This window comes from Toxorhynchites rutilus, chromosome 2, assembly GCF_029784135.1.
Source record: "Toxorhynchites rutilus septentrionalis strain SRP chromosome 2, ASM2978413v1, whole genome shotgun sequence".
NCBI classification, from domain to species: Eukaryota; Metazoa; Arthropoda; class Insecta; order Diptera; family Culicidae; genus Toxorhynchites; species Toxorhynchites rutilus.
The window spans coordinates 204,291,332-204,313,741 of record NC_073745.1 but is presented as its reverse complement, the minus strand read 5'-3'; the positions used below and the strand labels follow the sequence as shown (position 1 = coordinate 204,313,741).

General features: G+C 36.6%; 1 protein-coding gene across 1 annotated transcript; it reads right to left on the bottom strand.

Annotated features, from left to right (window-relative positions):
• Positions 1 to 632: 632 nt before the first annotated feature.
• On the bottom strand, positions 633 to 11,689 carry LOC129767406 (ribosome biogenesis protein BOP1 homolog). The gene is made up of 6 exons (XM_055768271.1): positions 11,444 to 11,689; positions 10,527 to 11,354; positions 9,796 to 10,471; positions 1,279 to 1,766; positions 922 to 1,217; positions 633 to 857 (listed from the first exon to the last, which is right to left on the bottom strand). Exons 1-6 carry the CDS (start codon positions 11,582 to 11,584, stop codon positions 704 to 706), a joined length of 2,583 nt encoding a protein of 860 aa, XP_055624246.1. The 5' UTR covers positions 11,585 to 11,689; the 3' UTR covers positions 633 to 703.
• Positions 11,690 to 22,410: the final 10,721 nt, after the last annotated feature.

Below are 22,410 nucleotides of genomic sequence, written 5' to 3'. Positions count from 1 at the left end.
TGTCGGAGTGGCGGATCTCGATGAACTGTAATTTGTAAGATTCGCCATGAATCATGTCCCTGATAAATTCACCATCGTAGACCTCATAGCCTCGGATTCGGTAAGTTGTTCCTTCTGTAGGTGGACGCAGCAGCACTTGTCGAGGCCGAACTCCATGCAGATGTCCCTGCTTATATCTTCGACAACTCGGATAGCTAAATCTAGGCGCTTTTATTCGTATTATACTGACGATCAACACTTTTGGCTGGTTCGTTACTTTTACCTTCGATTTCGGAAGAATGTCGCGAGTGAAAATTGAACTCGTGACCTTTAGCGTGAGGGGTATGGATGTCACCACTACGCCAGGTCGCTTCCCACAAATATTGTAGAGAACAGGCCAACTAACGATATTGGCTAATATTTACACAACTAGCTAATTAGTACTTGTTTACCAATTTTTCGCACAGTTATAGTTTCGAAAGTATACACAAACATAATTTATCAGAAGAAGCCAGCTAGCTTGTGTGAAATACAGTATTGTATGTCAAGTGAACGGAATGAGGCACTGATTGCAATAAGGAAGCGGTACTTACCCCTGGAATAATCTCAATAGAGTGAACAATCTATGATTTCTCCCGTTACAACAAGACAAATTACATTAAGGTGACATATATTTCAAAATAAAATAGAATTATGTGAACATTAAACTCCCAATGTAACAGATTTACGTATACAATCGTACCGTATGGTCAGCACCCGAAGAAAACAACCATGGCTGTGTAGGATGGAACACAACGTCGAATGCACCGAAGTCGTTCATGCGTTCGTGATGCTCCAATCGTCGAAGTGGGACGATCAGCGGGTTTTGCAGAAGGTCACTGTTGGAAATATTTCATAAGTTGAGTTCATATGCACAATATGAATTCCTAAATGGCAACTTACTTGTAAACCATTCCATGCGAAACAATCACACTGCGATCATCGCTGGCAGATGCGAAAAGTGGATACCGCAGATGGAACGCAACTTTTCTAATGGCGGAATGATGCAGCTTCAGTTGCTGGTAGGGTCGTGTGGATAAATCCAAATCGAACCACATCATTTTCTTCTCGTATGTGGCCACCAACAGATTGTCTCCCTTCGGATGAATCGCCATACTTGAAATCCATTTGCAACCTGGCAGAAGCTTTTTGAGCAACTCTTGCTTAACTAAGTCATAAACGCGGACATGACGTTGGGTCTGTAATTATATGTTAATGTTTTCATTGATGTTTTCAATTATATTATTATAGATTACTCACAGCAACGAACAGACAAGGTTTCACAGGGTGGAACAACACGCACTGAATCAGTCCCTTACTTTTCGAAAAAGGAAACTGTGATCGTCGCTTGGATAGTTGATGAATCAGTACCGATCGGTTGGCCGCATCCGGCATAACAGTCGCGAAGTAATCCCCTCTTCCGTGCCACGATGCTTGCTGAATCTCTCTGAAATGGTTGATCACCACTCTAACACCTGCCTTGCGCTCTTCCTCCGACACTTCCACCCACTGGACGGCTGTGGCAATCCGGTCATTATCTACCACCTCTGACTTTGGTGCTTCCGCCAGGAGGTCATCCGTCTTTTTGACAATCAGATGATCGCCGACCTGAGGATTTATCAATAGCAGACGTTTTCCGCTGGCCACAGCTACGAGTGAAATTTTGCTATTTGGACACCAGGCGACCGATCGGACAACATCGCCCGTGGGGATTGTTCGGATGCAACGCGCCGTCGATACCTCCCATACTGAAAAATAAAACGAAATATTTGTTCTAGTTAGTTCTCAAAGGAATGATTATTGTGTTACAACTCATTATTGTCGACTGAATTCAGCTTTACGCCTTGGATCGAACATGAGAAAGCAGGACATCACGCTACATATTAATGCCAAAATTACTCTCATTCAGACTGGTTCAAATGCTATATCTTCTTCTTCTTTGTTTTTAAGAGGCTTTAAACTTTGCAGTTCATTCGCCTCTATCAAATGCTATATGAATAAATTTGGTGAGATGGGAAAAAATATTATTGACATCATAAGTTATAACTAAAAAATGGAACGAATCTGTAAATTATATTTGAAACCCATAAAATATATAATCTGTAACTACAGATTCTTGGTTTCAAAAAATCGTTAATTTAGTGATCATTTGTTTGTAGTATCAATTCACAATAAATGATTAAACGAATATTTGAGGGGAGTCGGAAGTGAGTTCTGTTTTCTTCGTGCGGTCTCTTCTCTGTCCAGATACTTTTTTGATGCAGAAACACGTGGAATTACCTTGAATATATAAAAGCTCAACACACTACTCCATTAAGCCATTTGTTGGGTCGTCATATTAGTGAATGTGACGCCGGTCATAATAATTTCGATTTGAAGTTAAGTGTACATTCTCTCAGATTATCATCACTGAAGACAGTTCTAAGTTTTTTTTTAATCTCAATAAAAATAATTGATTGCTGTTCTTAAAACACGTAATTCTTACTTTTATTAGACCAGTATTTGAATTATTTGAATACACTTGCAAAAATCTCTATATTAGGATATAAAATTATTATCAGAAAAAAAACTGTTCCAGATTCCTTGTAGAAAACTTGATACACTATTAAATATCATATTTATTCTGAACGAAAAATTTAATATTCGCCCATAATTCGTGTTTATTTATTTCTAAAATTTAACGATTTGTTTGCTTCGTGTACGCCTGTCGTTCCTCTTAACTTGATATTAGCTTATGACGAGCCGAATATCCGACTATCCGGCCTCGAAGCTGGTTGGACATCCGTTATCCGGGTATTCGGCCGAACCACTATCCGTTTCATTACTACTATTATGTCTCTATCAGTGCACTATGGTCCAGGAGGTGCATTTAAGTGGAAATTAGCATCTAGAGCTCGACAGTGATTCTCTAGACAAAAACTGTCTTCGACAAAGTTGTTACATATAATAGAGCGCTCATTTTTATGTTATCAAAAATAGGGTGACCAAAATTGTCGATGAAATGAAAAATCTAACTTTCTTATCTTTATAGATAGATGTAAACATAGTTCGACAATATTGTAGCCCTGGTTATTTTAAGTAACTTTGTGGAACAACATTTCTTTCTATCTCTTCAAATAACCGATATAGCGCTTTTTCTCTAGGTTGAGTTAGGGTTACAATGAAAAAAAAGTTTTTTTTGCTCTGACTTTTATATGTAAAATTCTACATCAAAACTGTCTTCGAATGACTTTTAGAGCTTTCCAATCCACGCATTTTACGGTGCATAACTTGTATGTATCTTAATTCTACTCAAAGTTATTGATGTTTTTTATTCCCGAAAACACGACCTTTTCATTTGCTAGTCGTTCTTTTTGGGGCAAACATAAAAAAAAATTATTGATGGCATTTTAAAGAGCACATTTGACTCTACATAAGGTGAAACTTTCAAAAGAGTGTTATTTTTTGTATTTGAGTAAATTAAATTTGAAATTATGAGTTTTTGCATACAAATGAACAAGTTGCAATTTTTAAATGCATATAGTAAGCGTAGACTTTAAAGCAGCATCACTTCGGTTCAGTCTTATAGCCACTCAACATGGAGGTTCAGAGAAGACACATTGTTGATTTTTTTTTTCGGTGGACGAAATATAGAAGACGTTATACATTTATTACGAGAAAAATGCCAAGATATCTGTGTTTTGAGTGCCAGAAAGTGCCTGAAATGCCAAATGCTGAGCCAAAGGATGAAGCGTAACCGTGTTCGAGAGATTACAGAAAAATTTTCTGCTGAAGAACTGGGCTTCGCAACAGCTTCGGATCCAGTATTATCTCTTAGTAATAGGCAAACACCAGAGTATTCCGATCTTCTGATCCCGGAAAATGCTAAGCATTTGGTTTTGTAGTTTTTTATTTGTATGATTTTTATTTATTACTATGAATTTAATTTCCATTATAACAACTAAAACAGGTTAATATGTACATACGGAAGATTATAAAAATAAATTTGAATAAAACAATAGGAACAACAAAAGTTTGGTAAAATAATGTCATCAATCAACTCATCGCCAGTAAAATATGTCAATATATTACTAAAAAATAACACGTCGAGCCCCGAGTTGTTCTTCATACGGTTTCTATTCAGGAAGCATTTGATAATTTGTCGGTCCCCGCTTTTCTTTTTTTACAATAAATATATTTTATTGTAGAAAAAGAAAATAGTCAGAAATTTTTCTCGTAATAATTGTATAACATCTTCTATATTTCGTCCACCGAAAAGGGAAATCAACAATGTGTCTTCTTTGAACCTCCATGTTGAGTGGCTGTAAGACTGAACTGAAGTGATGCTGCTTTAAAGTCTACGCTTACTATATGCATTTAAAAATTGCAACTTGTTCATTTATATGCAAAAACTCATAATTTCAAATTTAATTTACTCAAATACAAAAAATAACACTCTTTTGAAAGTTTCACCTTATGTAGCGTCAAATGTGCTCTTTAAAATGCTATCAATAATTTTTTATTATGTTTGCCCCAAAAAGAACGACTAGTAAATGAAAAGGTCGTGTTTTCGGGGAAAAAACATCAATAACTTTGAGTAGCATTAAGATACATACAAGTAATGTGTGGATTGGGAAGCTCTAAAGATCATTCAAAGACAGTTTTGATGTAGAATTTTACATATAAAAGTTAGAGCAAAAAAACCTTTTTTTTCATGGTAACCCTAACTCAACCTAGAGAAAAAGCGTTATATCGGTTATTTGAAGAGATAGAAAGAAATATTGTTCCACAAAGTTACTTAAAATAACCAGAGCTACAATATTGTCGAACTATGTTTACCTCTATCTATAAAGATAAGAAAGTTAGATTTTTTATTTCATCGTAAATTTTGGTCACCCTATTTTTGATAACATAAAAATGAGCGCTCTATTATTTGTAACAACTTTGTCGAAGACAGTTTTTGTCTAGAGAATCACTGTCGAGCTCTAGATGCTAATTTCCACTTAAATGCACCTCCTGGACCATAGTGCAGTGGCGTTTCGTCCATATGTGCACCTCGTGCACTGCACAACCTAACACTTTGCGGACCGCTCACGAGATTTCTCGCTTCCGCGTTCCTTCTTTACGGACTTGTGTGAAATTGGCGGATGAAAGTTTTTGTTACGTGCAAGTTCCTGTTTAACGTCTTGCTCGATTTAATGAATAATGAATTATTTCAATTGAAATAAATTGATTGTTTATCATGTAACAACCTTCAAAATCATGCTCATTAGATAGAGAATGGAATCATTCATCTTTCCACATAATTCATTTTTTTCTTGATCGTGACAGAGAAAAGTTATAGACTGAAACGTGAGCTTGGGTCAATATAGGAGAATATACAGAATTTTGAAAATCAAAAAAAGTTGTTTGAATAGAGTTATCGAAGTTATTCGATAGAGAAATATTTTACCTATCTTCCAGCCACAATTTTATTAATCGGAAAAAGGTCTGAGAAATGTTATAAGCTAAGTTGTATGGAAGAAAATAATTCTGTTAAAGAAAATTTAAAAAAAGTTATTTGAAAGTACCAAAAACACATTCTCGAGATAGTACTCATTCGATAAAGAATATTTTTATTTATCATTAGCCAAATTTTCATTGGTCCGAAAAGGGTATGTAAACGTTATTGGCCAAAACGTTCACGAGTTGTACGGGGGAAAGGGTCTGGCTGGGTAATGAAGTAAAAAGTAAAAAGGAAGTAAAATTTTCTATATAGAAATTTTGACTATTTTTCGAATCCCTATCCATAGGATATATGGTGAAAAACGTACCTTTCAATTTTTAGCACGCCATCATAGTAAGATGTATTTGAAAATTTGGCTAAAGATAAATAAAAATATCGAATGAGTACTATCTCGAGAATGTGTTTTCGGTCCTTTCAAATAACTTTTTTCAATTTTATTGAAAATAATTAATTTCTTCCATACAACTTGGCTTATAACTTTTCTCAGACCCTTTCCCGATTAATAAAATTGTGGCTTCAAGATAGGTAAATTCCTATATCGACCCATGATCACGTTTCAGTCTGTAACTTTTCTTTGTCACGATTAAGAAAAATGAATTATGTGGAAAGATGAGTGATTCAATTCTCTATCTAATGAGCATGATTTTGAAGGTAACGGCAAGTAACGGTAAACAATCAATTTATTTCAACTGAAATAATTCTTTATTCATTAAATCCAGCAAAACGTTGAACAGAAACTTGCACGCCACAACAAATTTTATCCGCTGAACTTTCATCCGCTAGCTTCACACATAGAGGCGAATGAACTGCAACGTTTAAAGCCTCATAAAAACTTGCAAGCAAAGCAAGCAACTTCACATAAATGAAAACGTGCGGTCCCAGGCGTATGTCTTAGGGTGGGTTTAGACTAGTGATATATTCATGTGAAGAAATATGATGAGATTTATAGAAATCGCATCAACTGTTTACACTAGCGTGAACTTCTATAATGAATATATTCATATTTTCGGTGAATTTATTCACCTGAAGTAGAACTGCATCCAACTTTAGTGATTTCTCACCAGTGAGAAATTCACAAGCGTTTACATATGCTGAATTTATTCAAGTTATATATACCTCGAATAAGTATATCATATTTATTCTCACCCGTTTACACCTATATTCACGTGAATAAATCCATCTATAGCTATAGATCTCCCTAATGTAAACCCGCCATTACAGATTTCTTCCCGGTTCTTAAAGTGTTAATAAACGATCACTGTATGGGTGACACTTTCCTTGTTGCTTTGATGAAGTTTGAAGTTTGAGATTCATGAAATCTTGCATCTGATTACTTTAAGGTGAAGGTGGAATCTAGCCATTGTAGTAGTATAGGTAAACCCTCGTGTAAAAATGGGGTAATAGTGTTTGTGAGAGAAGAGCAAAGCACACGTAAATAGATCAATTCACTAATCAGACTGTGTGGCGCTTCATTGACACGAGTCTTTGGATACATTTGAAAAAAAAAAAAACAAATAACAATTCAATACTAAAGTAAAATGTATGAATGATATGTTCCGATGAACAATTGCAAATATAAATATATATAGAAGGTGCATTTGCATATGATTCTAATTATACGCGAGCGTAACATGAGCAAATTTATAACACATGCGAATTGGGGCACTTTTGGTATTAACAAGTTCTTCCGCATAGTAACTCGATGTTGATAATTCCTTAATATTTTCCTTCGTTGATCGTATTGTTTTCACATATTCACGTTGGAAAGCCTTAACCCTTCTCTTCGTTGGCCGAGGCATTTAGATTGAATTTAATACTTTTCCGTTTACTGTTTTTGAAAGCATAGGCAGCCGTGGCAGTGTTCCGAGCTCTGCAATACAATTTTCTTACCCAATGTTAAAGTTGCTAAAACTTACATTATAGACCCATTAAACGTAAAAATAATAATTGTATTGATATCAACACAATTTTATTCTATTGATTTTCATGACATGGGACGCTATGACTCCGGAATAACATTTTATTGAGTGTTTTTTATAGCTGTTTCGATGATGTTGTTTGGCATCAGTGTCGAAAAAATAACGATGCTTCCACCAATACAAACAAAACCATTGCAGAAGATTGAAAAACGAAAATTTAACTTTCAGAGCACTTGCTCGAGTTTTCCGACGTTCTTCACTATACGGTGCGAAAGTAGATGAAAATTTAATATCTTGTGAGTAATCGATTAGAGTTTGGTTGATATTACATGATGGGAAGTGTGCGAAAACGATCATTTTCTTCACACTGTTTCGCAAAATTATTGATTTTCGGGCGAGAGGTGAGGGAGGGAGATGAAAGAAATGAGCGCCATTGTGGCAGCCATTTGTGGCTAGCTTCCACCTTCACCTTAACAGTTTGCTAATTTGTTAGATAGAACGAATTATTGCACGCAATTTTGTGTTCCATACAACATTCATGGGAACGAAGTTGGAAGAAAGAATGCATAATACATGGTTTACCTTCGCATCCGCTCGCAAAACATACCTCTTTTATTTGTTAAATTTAACACTTGTTTTATTATTTCCACTGATGATGTCTCAGACGAAAATTAATTAGCTGGATAAATTTGCCGTCTAATAGTATATATTATAACATATATCGTAAGAACAATTCTGCGTAATATGCATTTGAAAACTCTAAATAAACGTTACATTTTTCGTAGTGCCCCCGCTTTGTAGAAATTAAAGACGCAGTCCTACGTCAAAATGTCGATATATACAGGAGAAATATGGTATGTGACGTTTCTCAACAAAACAATATAAATCGAGTCATTGTTCAATAACAGTTCGGCTGAAAACTTCATAAGTTTGACGTCTAGATGGCACCTCTTGCAAAAATCTACTTGACTATCACAAAGCACCATCTTTCAATGGATATGTGTCAAAATTCGACAGCAATCGGTCGATTGGTTCGGGAGTTACATCATTGAGAGTGAAACAACTTTTGTTATTGTAAAAAAATGGAAAAATCCGAATTTCGTGTATTGATAAAGCATTGCTTTTCAACTCTGCTGGAGTCCGGATAACGTTTGTCAAGCCATGCTTTGGTTTGCGCTGTATTTTTTCCATCAAAAAGCAATGCTTTATCGATACACGAAATTCGGATTATACGAACTCTCTGCTCAGGATTAACATGTACTGTTGATTGCTCGCTGTCTAGAGCGACGATGAAACAGAACTAATTGAATATCCAAGTTGTTTTTCGATATCTTTTAGCGAGATTACATCTCCAACGCTACTTAAATGTAATTTCCAACGAACTTTCACAGAACGGCAGCAGAAAATCTGAAAACTTTGCAGTGTTATCGTTATCTTGTTTGATGTTACGGAATAAAATCACCATAATCTTCAAGATAACCCGTCCAGCCAAGAACTCTGTAGGGAAAAAATGGAGACTGGATGTTTATATGCGGAGCCCGAAATTTGGAATCAGCCAAGCGCTCCATTTTTTGGGTTGAGCAGATTTTGTTTGCTATTCCCATTAATCGATTCACAAATAATAAATTGAGTTTAACATGATTTACTACAGGAAAATATCGAAATGAAGCTTGAAACATTTAGAATCCGGAATCACTGTCCGTTTTATAGCAGCGGTCTTAGTATGCGTATCTGAAATCCTTTGACAGTAAATTTTTTGGAAAACCTGTATTTTCCACCAGTAAGAAATTCACGTTGATCCATTTTGTTTTGAAAAAATCGGGCAGGATGAAAGCCGAGAGAATTTGATTTTGGACATACAAATGAAAAATTCGGCGTGGTGAAGTACTAAAATACACGTACAACTGTTGCTTGCAACTTTCGATTGTAAACTGAGGCTGAAAAAATTGCGAATAACTAAGGCATGGTTACATTGAAAAAAACCTTAACCATCCCAATTTCCAATCTATCGAAAAATATTAGGCAACTGTCAAGCGAAAATTGAAGAAGGGTACCGTAGTGATTCGTCATGCTGCAGACATGAAGAGATGGTGGAATAAAATGGCCGCTTGGAGGTTAACTAATAGAGTCCGAACATTAATGGAAGGTATCCGAAGAAAAGTACAAAAATTCATCAAAACTGTTACGCAATTTAAAAAAATAAATATAAATAAATTGTATGCATTTTGATATAAAAACATTTTTAGCCTTTTAGCCAATCCCGAAAGACAACTGGTTTTGTGATTCCGGATTCTAAATGATTCAAGCTTAATACACTTATAACCCGCTGACTTTCATCTTGGCACATGAGAAGAATAAAGAACAAAAACTCACTTTTAACTGTATGATCGTCGGAACCGGTGACCAGATACTCTCCCTTCGGCTCAATGCTGACCGAACGAATCATGTCCGTGTGGCCCTTGTAGATAAGATTTTGTAACGTTGGGAATGGCTGCAAATCTCTCGGCGAGGGCAGTTTCGGAATCAAATACTCCGGCCCAACGGTAACTCTGGTTCTTTTTCCACGAGGACAAAGATACAGGTCAAGACAGCGTAAGAATCGCTCTCTGATATACTTATCATAGTATGGAACTTCCCTCAGAGAACTGTACTTCTGGGGAATATAATGCAGCTTTCTTCTCCAAGGTTCCTCTTCGTGACTGTTCCATTCCGCCATTTCTCGCTCGCTGAACAAATATTCCGGAGGAGGATTATACGACTCAGCATGACCCGGAAGGGCTCGTTTGGGCGCAACCACATGGTCATGGATACGACGCATCTCTTCTTTGCCGTGATCACTATCCCAAACCATGTAAAACTTGGGACCTTTCTCTAGAGCCGCTAATCTGTTCTTTTCGGCCTGCGTTTTTGACCATCCCATTTTGAGAGCATGGACCAATTTTCCAATTTTCTGCTTTTCCGATTTGCTGGGCAAAAACGAGCGCTTGTGATCGGGAATATTGCGGATTGGCATCTTTTCAACCTCAGAGGTGAACCATTCTAACCAAGGCTGAAATTGAACAAAATATAAAACCATGAAAAATACATTTTTCATTCTAGTTTACCTCATAATCATCGTATTGGTCATCTGGATTCTTTCCTTGCATAATCCTCTTAATCAACCCAATATCCTCATCACTCAAAACCACATTTTGGCCAGTTTGCGGATCCTTTACTGTGCGCCAGAAGTTCGGATCTTCCATCTTTTTGAGGAAGTCATCGATAGCATCCGTTTTCGGAGGTTTTATCAATTTATTACTATCCCAGTCATAACCAATGTGTTTATATTCATCATACCAATGCATCGGTATATTTCCAACGGTATTCCTAATATCCTCCTCATCCGAGGTATCACCATTCGCATATTCATCCTGTTTTCTAGACTTCTGCTCCGATGGAAAAATTCCAACTCCCCTCTTCTTAGCTGGCGCTCTTTCTACTAATGGATTCAAGCCATTCGATTTTTTACTTTCCTCTTCGGCCGCTTCCAAAAGTTTCCTGGTTTCTTCATCTTCGTCTTCGCTTTCCGAGTCCTCACCAGTCGCAGAGATTTTCTTCTTATCACCCAACTTCTTGATTCCCTGCGGTTGTTCCGGTTCTTCCAGGTCCACATCAAATTCTAAATCATCATTTTCATCGTCGCTATCTTCCTCTTCGGGTTCAGGAGAACTGTCGCTGTTTACATCGTCGGCCGAATCGACATCTTCTCCGTTTTCTTCATCGCCATCCGATTCATCTTCCCGATAATCCTCCTTACCTGATTGATCCTCAAAATCGGAATCAGCACTTTCAAAGCTTAGAACCTCCTTATCGTCGTCTGATTCAACGTTTTCCCCGTCGGAATCCGAGCTGTCTTCATCATTTTCGTTGTCAATGTTTGCGAGCAAATTATCCTGTGTCGGTGAAGTTGGTAATAATCATAATTTAATATTGAATATGATGAATAAACTAATAAACCAGCCAGAACAAAGCTGAAACTTACTTCATCGGATTCATAATAATCGCTGGCGCTGTCCTCTACGACTTGTTTCGTCTGTAGATTTAGCTTTGTTTTGTCCAATTTCTTTTCCTCTATTGGCACAGCAGCTTTCCTTTTGATGGCTTTATGTTTGTTGGCTACCATTCTGGATAAAATTCCACACTTTTTAGATAATTGAAAGTGTTGTCTCAGAACTAACGATACGCACGTGTATGTTGAAGAGCGGCGAGTCGAACCATGTGTTATGTTTACAAATGGAAAAAGAAAACAACGGATCAAATTGGAAGACGTCAAAATATCTACCCGTCACTGAAAACGTCAGCGTGAATAACGAAAACATTGGTACACTCAGAAAAGATTGTATATCCAAATGAATGAAAAAAAAGTCGATAACAGCATGCAAAATTCTATCGTAGCGTAATTCGGGACATCGAAGCTGAGTTTGACAGCCACTTTATATGAAGCAAATATAAGCAAAATGCATACCAAAAAGTAGTGGATTTGAACAAGCTATTTCACACGAGTAATGAATTAAATTTTTGTAATAGTAAGTGTTAAATGAAAGAATCATGTTCTGCGGAGCTAATTAGGTTGAAATATATAAATTAGCAACATTAGAAACATCTTTTTATTGCTGTAGAAAATGGCGCTTTCTCTGCGGCGGGGAAAACATATTCAGAGCCAAAATTATCAAAGAAAATCATACTATCCATATCAAATGAATATTCTAAGTAAAAATGTAACAAGTTTTGTACAAGTGGTAAAAAATCGTGGGCGAAAACAGTGTCTAGTAATGATTTATTTCGCGTTTTTTCAGGAGCCATTATTGAGAGAAAACGTAACTTGCAATGTATTTGTGGGCCTGGCGATATTTCAATGTCGCTACTGGAGGAGGTCGTTTGGTCGTCAAGTGTAATTTTACATACTTGATGGAAGGAAATGCAACGCGCTGATATGAAGATTTCAGGCACGGTTGGTTATCAACGGCTGAATCTATTCGTTGATACTACTCGAGATACAGGGTTTCATTAGTTTTCGATGAAAGGCTATGATATTCTTGGCTAATATATTAATTTATCAGTAACGGCTATACAAATCGAGCGACAGTTAGGTTCATCGCTGCGGTCATATTTTTCAGTATAACTAATAACAGCAATATTCTTATTGTTAGGGCAATTCGTCCAACTTTTGGCGTCCAATTTTTAATGGTTCTGGTGAAAAGATGATTTTAGTAATGATTAGGGGCTGTCCACATACCACGTGGACAATTTTAGGGCGGGTAGGGGTCGCGAAAATGTCCATGGTTGTCCACGGTGGGGGAGGAGGGGGTTTAGATAATATCCACGTGGACACGATAAATTTTCAAGCTGTAATTTCAAGAATTATTGAACTTTCCGCCCACTCTGTATTCTGTGTTTTTAAAAAGGGTTGAGCTGCTTGAGTGCATCAAACATCCGTATTTTTCATATGGCGAAATTTCTTTCCTGAAATGTGTATTCTGAAAGTCATTCATATGAACTGAGAGCGATCGATTTATTTCCATTGTTAGAAGAGAACTCGAAATACTCGACAAAGAAATTAGATGAACAGAGCGTTAAGTTGAAAATTTTAAGTGATTTTGAAATGCTGTAACTTCGTGGAAAACCAACATACATCATTCCAAATCTTCAACTTCAACATTTCAAAGCTTCAAGTTTTGGAATATATTACGGACACATTGTTGTCTTGGTGTATGTGAATGTAGTGAATAAAAATATAGGAACAAATAAAAACCCATCCTCTTTCTGTTATTTCAAGGTTTTTCGGGCCTTTTAGCTACATAAGTCAACAGAAAATCCAATTTACCTTATCAACCAATTTTCATTGGATTCCAAGAACTTGCCTGTAGAACCTTTCAATACAAATTTCTTTTAGTTTGAATGAAAAAGTGCTCCATCGTCTTCGATGATTAATAATTCAATAAATGATGAACGCGCTGCTGTTTGGAAAATTTAAATAAATTGTGTGCAAAGTAATTTCGTTGATTCAATAAAAAACGAACGAAATTTTAAATATTTTTTTTGTATTTTCAAAAAGTGCCAAAAACAGTTTTGCTACAGTGTTTTAGAAAGTCGTCTGTAGTTTTGCAAATATTTCATGTATTCCAATGTTAGCACAACATTTTGAGCCTAATATATCCTCAAAACCCCTGTGAATATAATGATACTTTTAATCATTCTTTTTAGCCAATCAAAGAAAGTTTTGAGTAAATTATAGAAGCACTCCATCGCAAATTGAGCCAGAAGTACAAAATGCTATGCGTACCCTGCAAAAAAAACGATTATTAACTTCAGTTTTCACGCGTTTGTGTTGAAAATTCAAGCTTAAAATTATGTATATCCTATATTCATGCGTTAATTTTTCACTTTATTCCAAAAATTACTCAAACATTTCGACTTTAAACTCTATACCTATATTTTTTTTTGTCGAATGTATTCAAAGCACGTCTTTATTTTTGTATATGTGGGTTTCGATTCAGCAATACAGATTCATTACAGATATCTAAAACCGCCGTTCATTAGCATCTGGTGAATAATGGTTCATAAAACGCTGCAATGGATGGGTTACATATTATTTGACCAAAAACATTTGATTGAGTGCATCTCCAGGTTCATTGTAGCCGCCATGCGCTACCCAACCAAGTTTTTTGTAGTGTAAATTACGCTTAGAAGAGAAAATATTCTACATTAATAAACTAATCTTGATAGGTATGATGAATCTGTTGGAATACATCTATAGGTTTGAAAACTCAAAAAACTCAGCAAACGTGCGTCGGTTTTTAATAAAAATGTACGAGATTAGACTATCCATGAGTAATATTTTAATATGGACTTCAGCGACAAAAAAAACTAAAGAGCTTCCCGCGCTCGGTAAACAATAGAAAAATGACAACAAACCATTTCATAGTAATAGCTAACATTTTTACCAATAAAAATATGGAATAAAACATAGAAAATTCAATTATTCTCTCTAAAAAATAGAGGGATGTTCAAGTGGACAAGAGGGGGAGGGGTATCAGGAATGTCCACGCTTGTCCACGGAGGGGAGGGGGGTATCTAAAACCGTGCTTTTTCTGACGTGGTATGTGGACAGCCCCTGATAAACGGATCCGGACTATGTCACCTGACCATGCAAACAACATTTGATAATATTTTTCATTCAATGTTTTAAAATTTACAACTGCCTTTGAGTAGGCTAATCCCAATGAAGATACTTTTATTAGATTCTGTATTGTGTATCAACGGAATAAATAGACGGTTTCTGAAGTGAAAACTGCTTAACAAAGCTTCACTCTATCATTAGGTAGTCGTTTATTTTATAAACTACAAAAGAATTCGAGAAAAAATAGCACTCAAAGTATAGTTGAAAAACACACGGTTTGTTTACGATTTCCTCATACATCCATAAAATCCATTAGATGGCGACACCATATTTGAGTAACGTTTTTTTTATTTTTTTTTTTCATACTAGATTTTCAGTTCCAAAGGTTATTTGAAATAATATTCCAGGATTCAGTTCAACGGTAAGCTGAATTGTTCACAAGAACATAATGCAAATGACAGAAAATGCCCTGAAAGAGAAAGACAATTCCCGATACAAAAAGCCATAACAGTACATAAATTAACATTCACCGAAGCAGCTGCGATGTTCAAAAAAAAGTAACACGCAATTTAGACTAGATTTTTCACAATTCTCAAACCTCACACCGATAAAATAATCAAATTAGTGATGATCAGGATCATAACAAAAATAATCAAAACACTGAGAAATGAAATCAAGTAGAAACCAACAGAATACCAGTCAGGTAAACACGGTAACAATTCAAATTCCTAAGATGACACTTATCGAGAAAGAAAAACTTATAAGTTAAATCAGATCAGGATTCATTCGTCACATGAACTCCAATTATTTTATTCTCAAATTGAAATGTTTAACCAATAAAATTGATTCACAACTAAAAGCGACGACAGAAGGTAAAATCGAACAATCAGCTGAAACCATACTCGAAACAATTAATTCAGAAATTAACAATATAATCATTTTAGGGGATAAAATGGCTCACACGTTCACTTATCTTCCAATTAATTATGGATATTGCCAGAGACTTGATAACTTTGCAGAACAATATTACGAGTATTAGACCAACCGAAACCAAAAAAATATTATCAAAATTTCTGATTAAAGAAAATGTAGACATTGCAATACTTTCTGAAATTTGGTTGAAACCGGATGAAATAGTGAATAATACAGGATATAAGCTCCCGAAGAAATGCCGTGAAGAAGGATATGGAGGAGTAGATTTTCTCATTAAAATTGATATTATGTTTGAAGAAATAAAATCATCTCAAATTAAACCGTTAGAAATAATTGCTGTAAAAACCCTAAATACCAAAAATAAAATATTGTAAAAGTATAAAAGCAGTATTAGAGTATAAAAGAAGCTAAATGTAAAAGCTAAATATGAATCGACCAACTCTACACAAAAACCCAAACATTGGTGGAATAAAGAACACTTTATAATATAAAACAAAATCATCTTATTGAATATATTATATGAACAACCTAACAATGTATAACTTCCTAAATTTCAAAAAATCGAGATCAAAACTGAAATCACTAATATGAAAACACTGCAAGAGAAGCTTTCATAACCTAATTGCAGAAATCAATCCCGCGACCATAATTAAACAATCTTGGGATATTGTGAAAAGATTAAATGGAAATTGCCTTAAAAAGAAAAAAAAAACATCAATCGAATACACACATTTACTCGCTGATCTTTGTTCGGTAAACTCGATTATCACAGAACCTGATCAAAATCTAAGAATTTCCCCCAACATAATTGGAATTAAAAAGTCAGCTTCTAAGATGATAATAATAACAATAGCAAATTAAATTATAAAGGAAACCTCGTCTTCTTCCTGCAGACGATTCCTTTAGGGTCCGATAGATCAATACGTGGGAACAGCTTCTTTAACGATGTCTTTCTCTGCTTCGTCATTATCGTCACCGGACGACCACTTCCGACCTTCCGCTCTACGTCCAGGGATTGCATTTATATTTTAAATTTGTGTTTTGTCGCTTAATATTAAGGCTGGAAAATATACAAATACTAATACCAGCTTATTGAAAATGTTTTTTTTTTCATTTCTGACCATTCTGTATTAAGGTCTGGTCTGAAAAATAAGAAAAATCGTTTTTTTTTTTGCATTTTTGGAAAGCGTGTGCCCTCAGTTATGTTCTCCAAGAAGGATTTTTCGATATTTGAATTCCTTGAAAAGTTACAGCCAAAAGTATGAGGTCACCTCAAGAGATATAATATTGCTGTAGGAAATTTTGAACGCGTTTTCCTCGAAACCATTTTTTTTTCAGTTGGTGGTATCGATATCTCAGGATCTAGCGGTTATTTCGACTTTCATTTTTTTCGACTTTTTATGAGCTTCTAATCAGCGTTTTTTCATAGAAAATAACACATTTTAAACAAAAATGGCCGTCATTTTGACAATTTATCGAATTATTAAAAATACTATCTAATGCTTTAGGTATTGTCCTAAAGATTCAAAATATTCATTGGAATTTGTTTTGCGACACCTCGTTGCTTCAGAATCGATACCACCAGCAAGGTACCGAAAAATGGAAAATACATCTATTTGAAGATCTAAATCTGATATCTAAAAAAATCACGTAAATTCATTATTTTTCGACCTTTCAGATAAGGCAGGGGTTTTCAAACGGTGCTCCGCGGGAAATTTGTGCTCCGAGAAGTTATAGCAAATGCTCCCACTTGAAAACCCACCTTGGAAAAAAATAATCTTCAATTCAATTTCACTAGGAATATAGTGATTTATTTTGTTTTCTCTGGGTTAGAAGTCGTGTGACTGATACGCGTAACCAAAATAGAGTTGTCCTAAGTTGAGTAATGTCAATACAGATAGAATTTGTTTTATTGATGAAAACATGCCGGTGCTCCATCATATATTTTTGCTATAAAAAGTGCTCTGCCATAAAAAAAATCTGAAAACCCCTGAGATAAGGGGTTCCCTCTTAAAACTGTTTTATGGCCAATCTTTAGCTCCTGGGTGATGCTACAACTACTAACGTGCCGACCAACTTCGATTATTTCGATGGTTTTATCGACATATCCTACTGAGGAAATATTGGATTTCCTTTTCCCCAACCTGATATCTTTCTTTCTCATTCGGGATTATTTACCATTCGGAATTACTTTCGGAAAATTAGGATTTAGCACGAGTTTCTTGCGGGCTCAGCTTGCGGATAACATATTAATAAAGTTGAACTTTGTTTGAAGACATCTTTCACACGGTCGAGCAATATTCTTTTAAACTAAAAGACGAGTTGACAATTATAATAAATGCCAATGTCATACAATTTAATTACAGAATAATTCAGCAGTTCGCCAACTTAATTCTTTGCTTCAGACTAGCGAGCCATCTCATTAGTCTATCGCTATCGCTATCGCTATCCCAATATGTATTCTATCAAGTATAGGTATAACCTTCGTATTAAAGGTAATGGAGTTCAAGATCTGAGAATGTTAAAAGTACCAGATATATTTCTGGAATAGCAGAGTTTTTGAGAACAAATATAATTACAATAAAGACATGAGGAAATTTATGTGTATGAAGAGCTTGAGAAGTTTCTCAGAAGAATCGCATGCGACACGCACCTGGTCTCGTCTCAGATATTGGAAATGAGTTTTTTAAATTGGTCCATAGTGCTCACTTTATGTTCGCTCTGATTGGCCAACATGTATAACCATACATAAAAGACCAGAGGGTTAATGTCCGGAGAGCTGGGAGGGCACAAAGTCTTATCGAGAAAATCAGTCGAGAAGTACGCGGCGTTGATTTTCAAGTTTTTCTCGATAAAAACTAGTGGTAGATTCCCACGCCATATCCACGCAATATGATATTTTCCCACGAAAGTATCAGTTTGGCTCTGTCCAGCCTCTTCTTCGTTGTGGCCTCCGTTACCCCGTGTAACGGGTGTTAAATAAAAAATGAGAATTTTTTCAATCACATATAAAAAAAAAATTTTTTTCATCGATTTCAGTATTTTTTTATTAATAACATAATGTATTTTCTTCAAAAAAATGTCAGTGAATGTTTGAGTAAGGGCCGTGGTCTGCTGTTCGACGCAACTTTGTCGCGATGCTCTCACAAGAACGTTGTACGGCACTTACGTCCATGTTCCGGATACAATTGCGGATTCTTGTAGTCAGTTGCTTCGTGTCCTTGGCCCTCCAATTGTTTTTATACACTAGGGCACTGAGTGAGCCAAAGAAATCCTCTATTGGGCGGCACTGGGGCAAGTTTGTTGGGTTACGATCTTTCGGCACGAACGGTATCTTTTTCTCCTCAAGATACGCCAGCGTCTTCTTGGCGTAATGGGAAGACGCCTTGTCCGGTCCGGAAGACGTACTTCCCATCCGCGTGATGCTCGTTTAGGAACGGCAGCAGGATTTTATCGAGGCACTTTTCTCGATAGATTTGTTGGTTGATTGCCAGACCGCTCGGCTTAAACCAAGGCTTTGAAATGCCCCGGTCGGAAATGGCGATGTACAACATAACCTTTTTTTCAAACTTGTGCTTGAACTTGTATTTCACTTCAGGCGGTGTGGGCGACTTGTCACTGGAGTAGTAATTATCATTTCCTGGAATATGCGTTTTGGACAGCGGAAAATAGCTTTCGTCGTCCAGAACGAAAGACGTCCCGCGGTATTTTTTGGTCATCCACCGACACTGTGATTTAACCGTCTCAATCTGCTCCTCCGTGTACTCCGGCGACCTCGTCTGCTTCCTTGTTGTCAAACAGCTTCTTTAACGATGTCTTCCTCTGCTTCGTCATTATCGTCACCGGACGACCACTTCCGACCTTCCGCTCTACGTTCAGGGAACCCAGGATACGATATACCGTACTGACAGGTACATTTTCTTCCTTAAAATGTGCCACCGTGAACTTTTTTCCCTGCTGGAAATGCGTTTCCTAGAACCGTACAATGCGTTCGCGGAGCACGCGCTGTTTCGATATCATCTTTGCTTTGTCTAAATTCAAACTAGCAAAACCAAACACGCCTACTGTTTCTAGGGAACCCAAAGAGCAATTTTCTTGGAAAAAGAAAATTTTACGCTCTTTATTTGAGTTACTGAAAGGTATTGAAAAAATTCTCATTTTTTATTTAACACCCGTTACCTTGTGTTTCTTGTACGGCTTGTATCCCAGATCCTTCGTCGTGATGGTGTAGGCAGTCCCGATCGACACATCCAGGTCAGCTGCGATCTTCCGGATCGAGCGGTTCATTTTTCGACGAACTCGCTCCCTTAGCACCTTGATGGCTGTTGATGTCGTCGCCGAACGCGGCCGTCCAGATCTCGCACCGACGGATGGTGGAATAGATGAAATTCCGCTTCACCCCGTGGGATTCCCGCCGGAACATGTCACCGGGTCGCTCACCTCTGGCAAACAACTTTACTACGAAGTCCCGGTACTCCTTCATCGTGTGCGGTAAACAAACATCACATGACAGCAAGTCGACACTGTGCGCATCAACTAGCCTTTATATGAGGCTAAAGCTGACACTAATAACAATACACAGAATGCACATGGTGCGCACATACACAACGATGAAAAATTGTATTCGAACTTATTGAACTCTCTGTAAAATCCGAGTTTTGAAGGTCTCATTTTTTATACAATTATCGTCAAAATAAAACAAAAACAATACGAAGTTAACGTTTTAGCAGGACAATGCCGCTCTTCATCAATAAAAAAAACCTGTAAAAAAAGACCTTGAGCGTTACCACTACGCCAGATCGCCTCCACGGTTTTGAACGTTAATACCTCTTTGTCGGCTGAACGGAGTGGTATGATAATCACTTTATTCGAAAGATAAAATGTCCAAGAGTTGTATGATTGTTAATTATTGACCCAAAAACATGTTTTAATGGCTTAAAAAATGCTTTAAAAACAGGCAATTGAAATCACACAAAATTTGTATACGAGGTCTGTTCGAAAAGTATCACATCTTTCGAATTTACGAGGGTTGCGTATATTCGATTCTAGTTTTTTTTCTGAGGGATTATGTTGGTACTCATGTCTCTCACTTATGCTCACAAGTACGGCTTTTCTTACTCGTGTTTTAGTTCATCTTCGGTTTTGCCTATTGCTTACCTCTATAGAAATCCCTTCGTAGTGCTGAAGCAAAATCGGCTATGGCTATGGAAATTTATTTATTTATTTATCCAGTCTTTGCCAAAAAATTGTCGGACAGACTAAAATTCAACTATTAATCCTTATACTAAACACCTTTATAGTCATGTCAAATTGAAACAGAAAATACACATCATTAAATCGTTTGCAACAAACATCGAAAGGATTATTTTGTCCGTATAAAGTACGATGCACTGCCTACCGGAAGAAAACAACTTGTCTAGTTGATCTACCCGAAGCGTTGATTCGAAGCTTGCTCAAAAGTTCTGCACAGTCAAGATTGTTGCTAATAGGAGTGGCGGACAAAAAGGCATCGGTTCCGCCTGAGGGTTTTGTCATCAGGAATAATATCATGCTCTGGTTTCGTTCAGAACTCGACTGTTCTCCGTTTATTCAATTCACATAGTTTTATCAATTCTTACATTATTGTTTATTTATCCTAAGTTAGTAAGAGAAATAAACATAAACATAAACATAGAAGTTTGGTTTGTTTGGTGCGCGCTTGTTGTGTTTATTCGAGTATACGCGCACGGTCATAAAGTGGGTCAGTTTATTACGATCGCGTATGGTCGTGAAGTGGGTCAGTTTATTATGCTCGCGTATGGTCGTAAAGTATGTGCTGCGCGCTGCGCTGCAATTATGCGTCAGTATGATTGAAAAATAATCAACATGACTCACAGTCATTGTTCCGCCTTAATCAGTATGTCGATTGAAGCACTATTTTTGTATACCCACGGATTGCTTATATTCGATTTTAGTTGTTGATGTACTCGGGCTTCCGGCGCGCTTTGTGTCATTTACATCTTTTCAACCCTCCGAGAACATTTTGAGCATGAACTCCGATAAACGTTGTTTCGCTCCAAGGTAGGTTCACCAGATATCACAATCAACATTCGGAATGTGTTCGCGCACTTGTTTTTGTTTCTTACACAAAATTTAATACATATCCTTTGATCCGTTTTGCAATAGGCAAAAACTCGAAGATGAACCAAAACACGTGTAAGAAAAGCAGTTGTCAAAAATTCACTGAACATTCAAAATAGCCGTACTTGTCAGCATAAGTGAGAGACATGTGTACCAACAAAATACCACAAAAAAATCTAGAATAGAATATACGTTACCCACGTAAATCGGAAAGTCGCGATACTTTTTGAACAGACCTCGTATAAACGAGTACCCGCTAGGTAATCCACTCAGTTATGATTGCACAGGGGTTGATGTACGATCGTTGTAAGCTGTGTGTTTCTCCAACACAGATTTCAAAACGAATGACCACGGGGAAATCGGCAGTGCAAAATAGATGCAAGGTGCGGGTACTTTTGTACCCGCATGCATTTTTGCACACCGGAATGTGTGCGGATTTCAAAAGCGGTATAAACACGACGCATTGGCTTGATTATTCAAGACTCCATTGGAGATATCCCTTCATGTATTCGACTCACTGAACTTCCACGTATACCGTTTGGCACGTACGTACACTTGGAAAATGTAAAATCCATTGATCTTTTAGCCATTCTTCCGTTCACACATTTTGAAGGCCACGATAAATGAATGAGATGAATAAGGCATCATGCCATACGTCAGACTTGCAACGAAGAACGTAATCTATCAAAATGCATAAATTGACCTAAATTGGGATTCGCTCACAATTGAATTTGGAAATGGTTACATTCAATCACTGGTTTAATCACTAATTTAAT

What these genes read in the sequence shown, in the direction of transcription:
- LOC129767406 (XM_055768271.1), bottom strand. Translation starts at nt 11,584, where the DNA reads ATGGTAGCCAACAAACATAAAGCCATCAAAAGGAAAGCTGCTGTGCCA. An exon ending in ATTATTATGAATCCGATGAA is followed by an intron (nt 11,355 to 11,443) that starts GTAAGTTTCAGC and finishes TCACCGACACAG; the next exon opens with GATAATTTGCTCGCAAACAT. An exon ending in ACCAATACGATGATTATGAG is followed by an intron (nt 10,472 to 10,526) that starts GTAAACTAGAAT and finishes GTTCAATTTCAG; the next exon opens with CCTTGGTTAGAATGGTTCAC.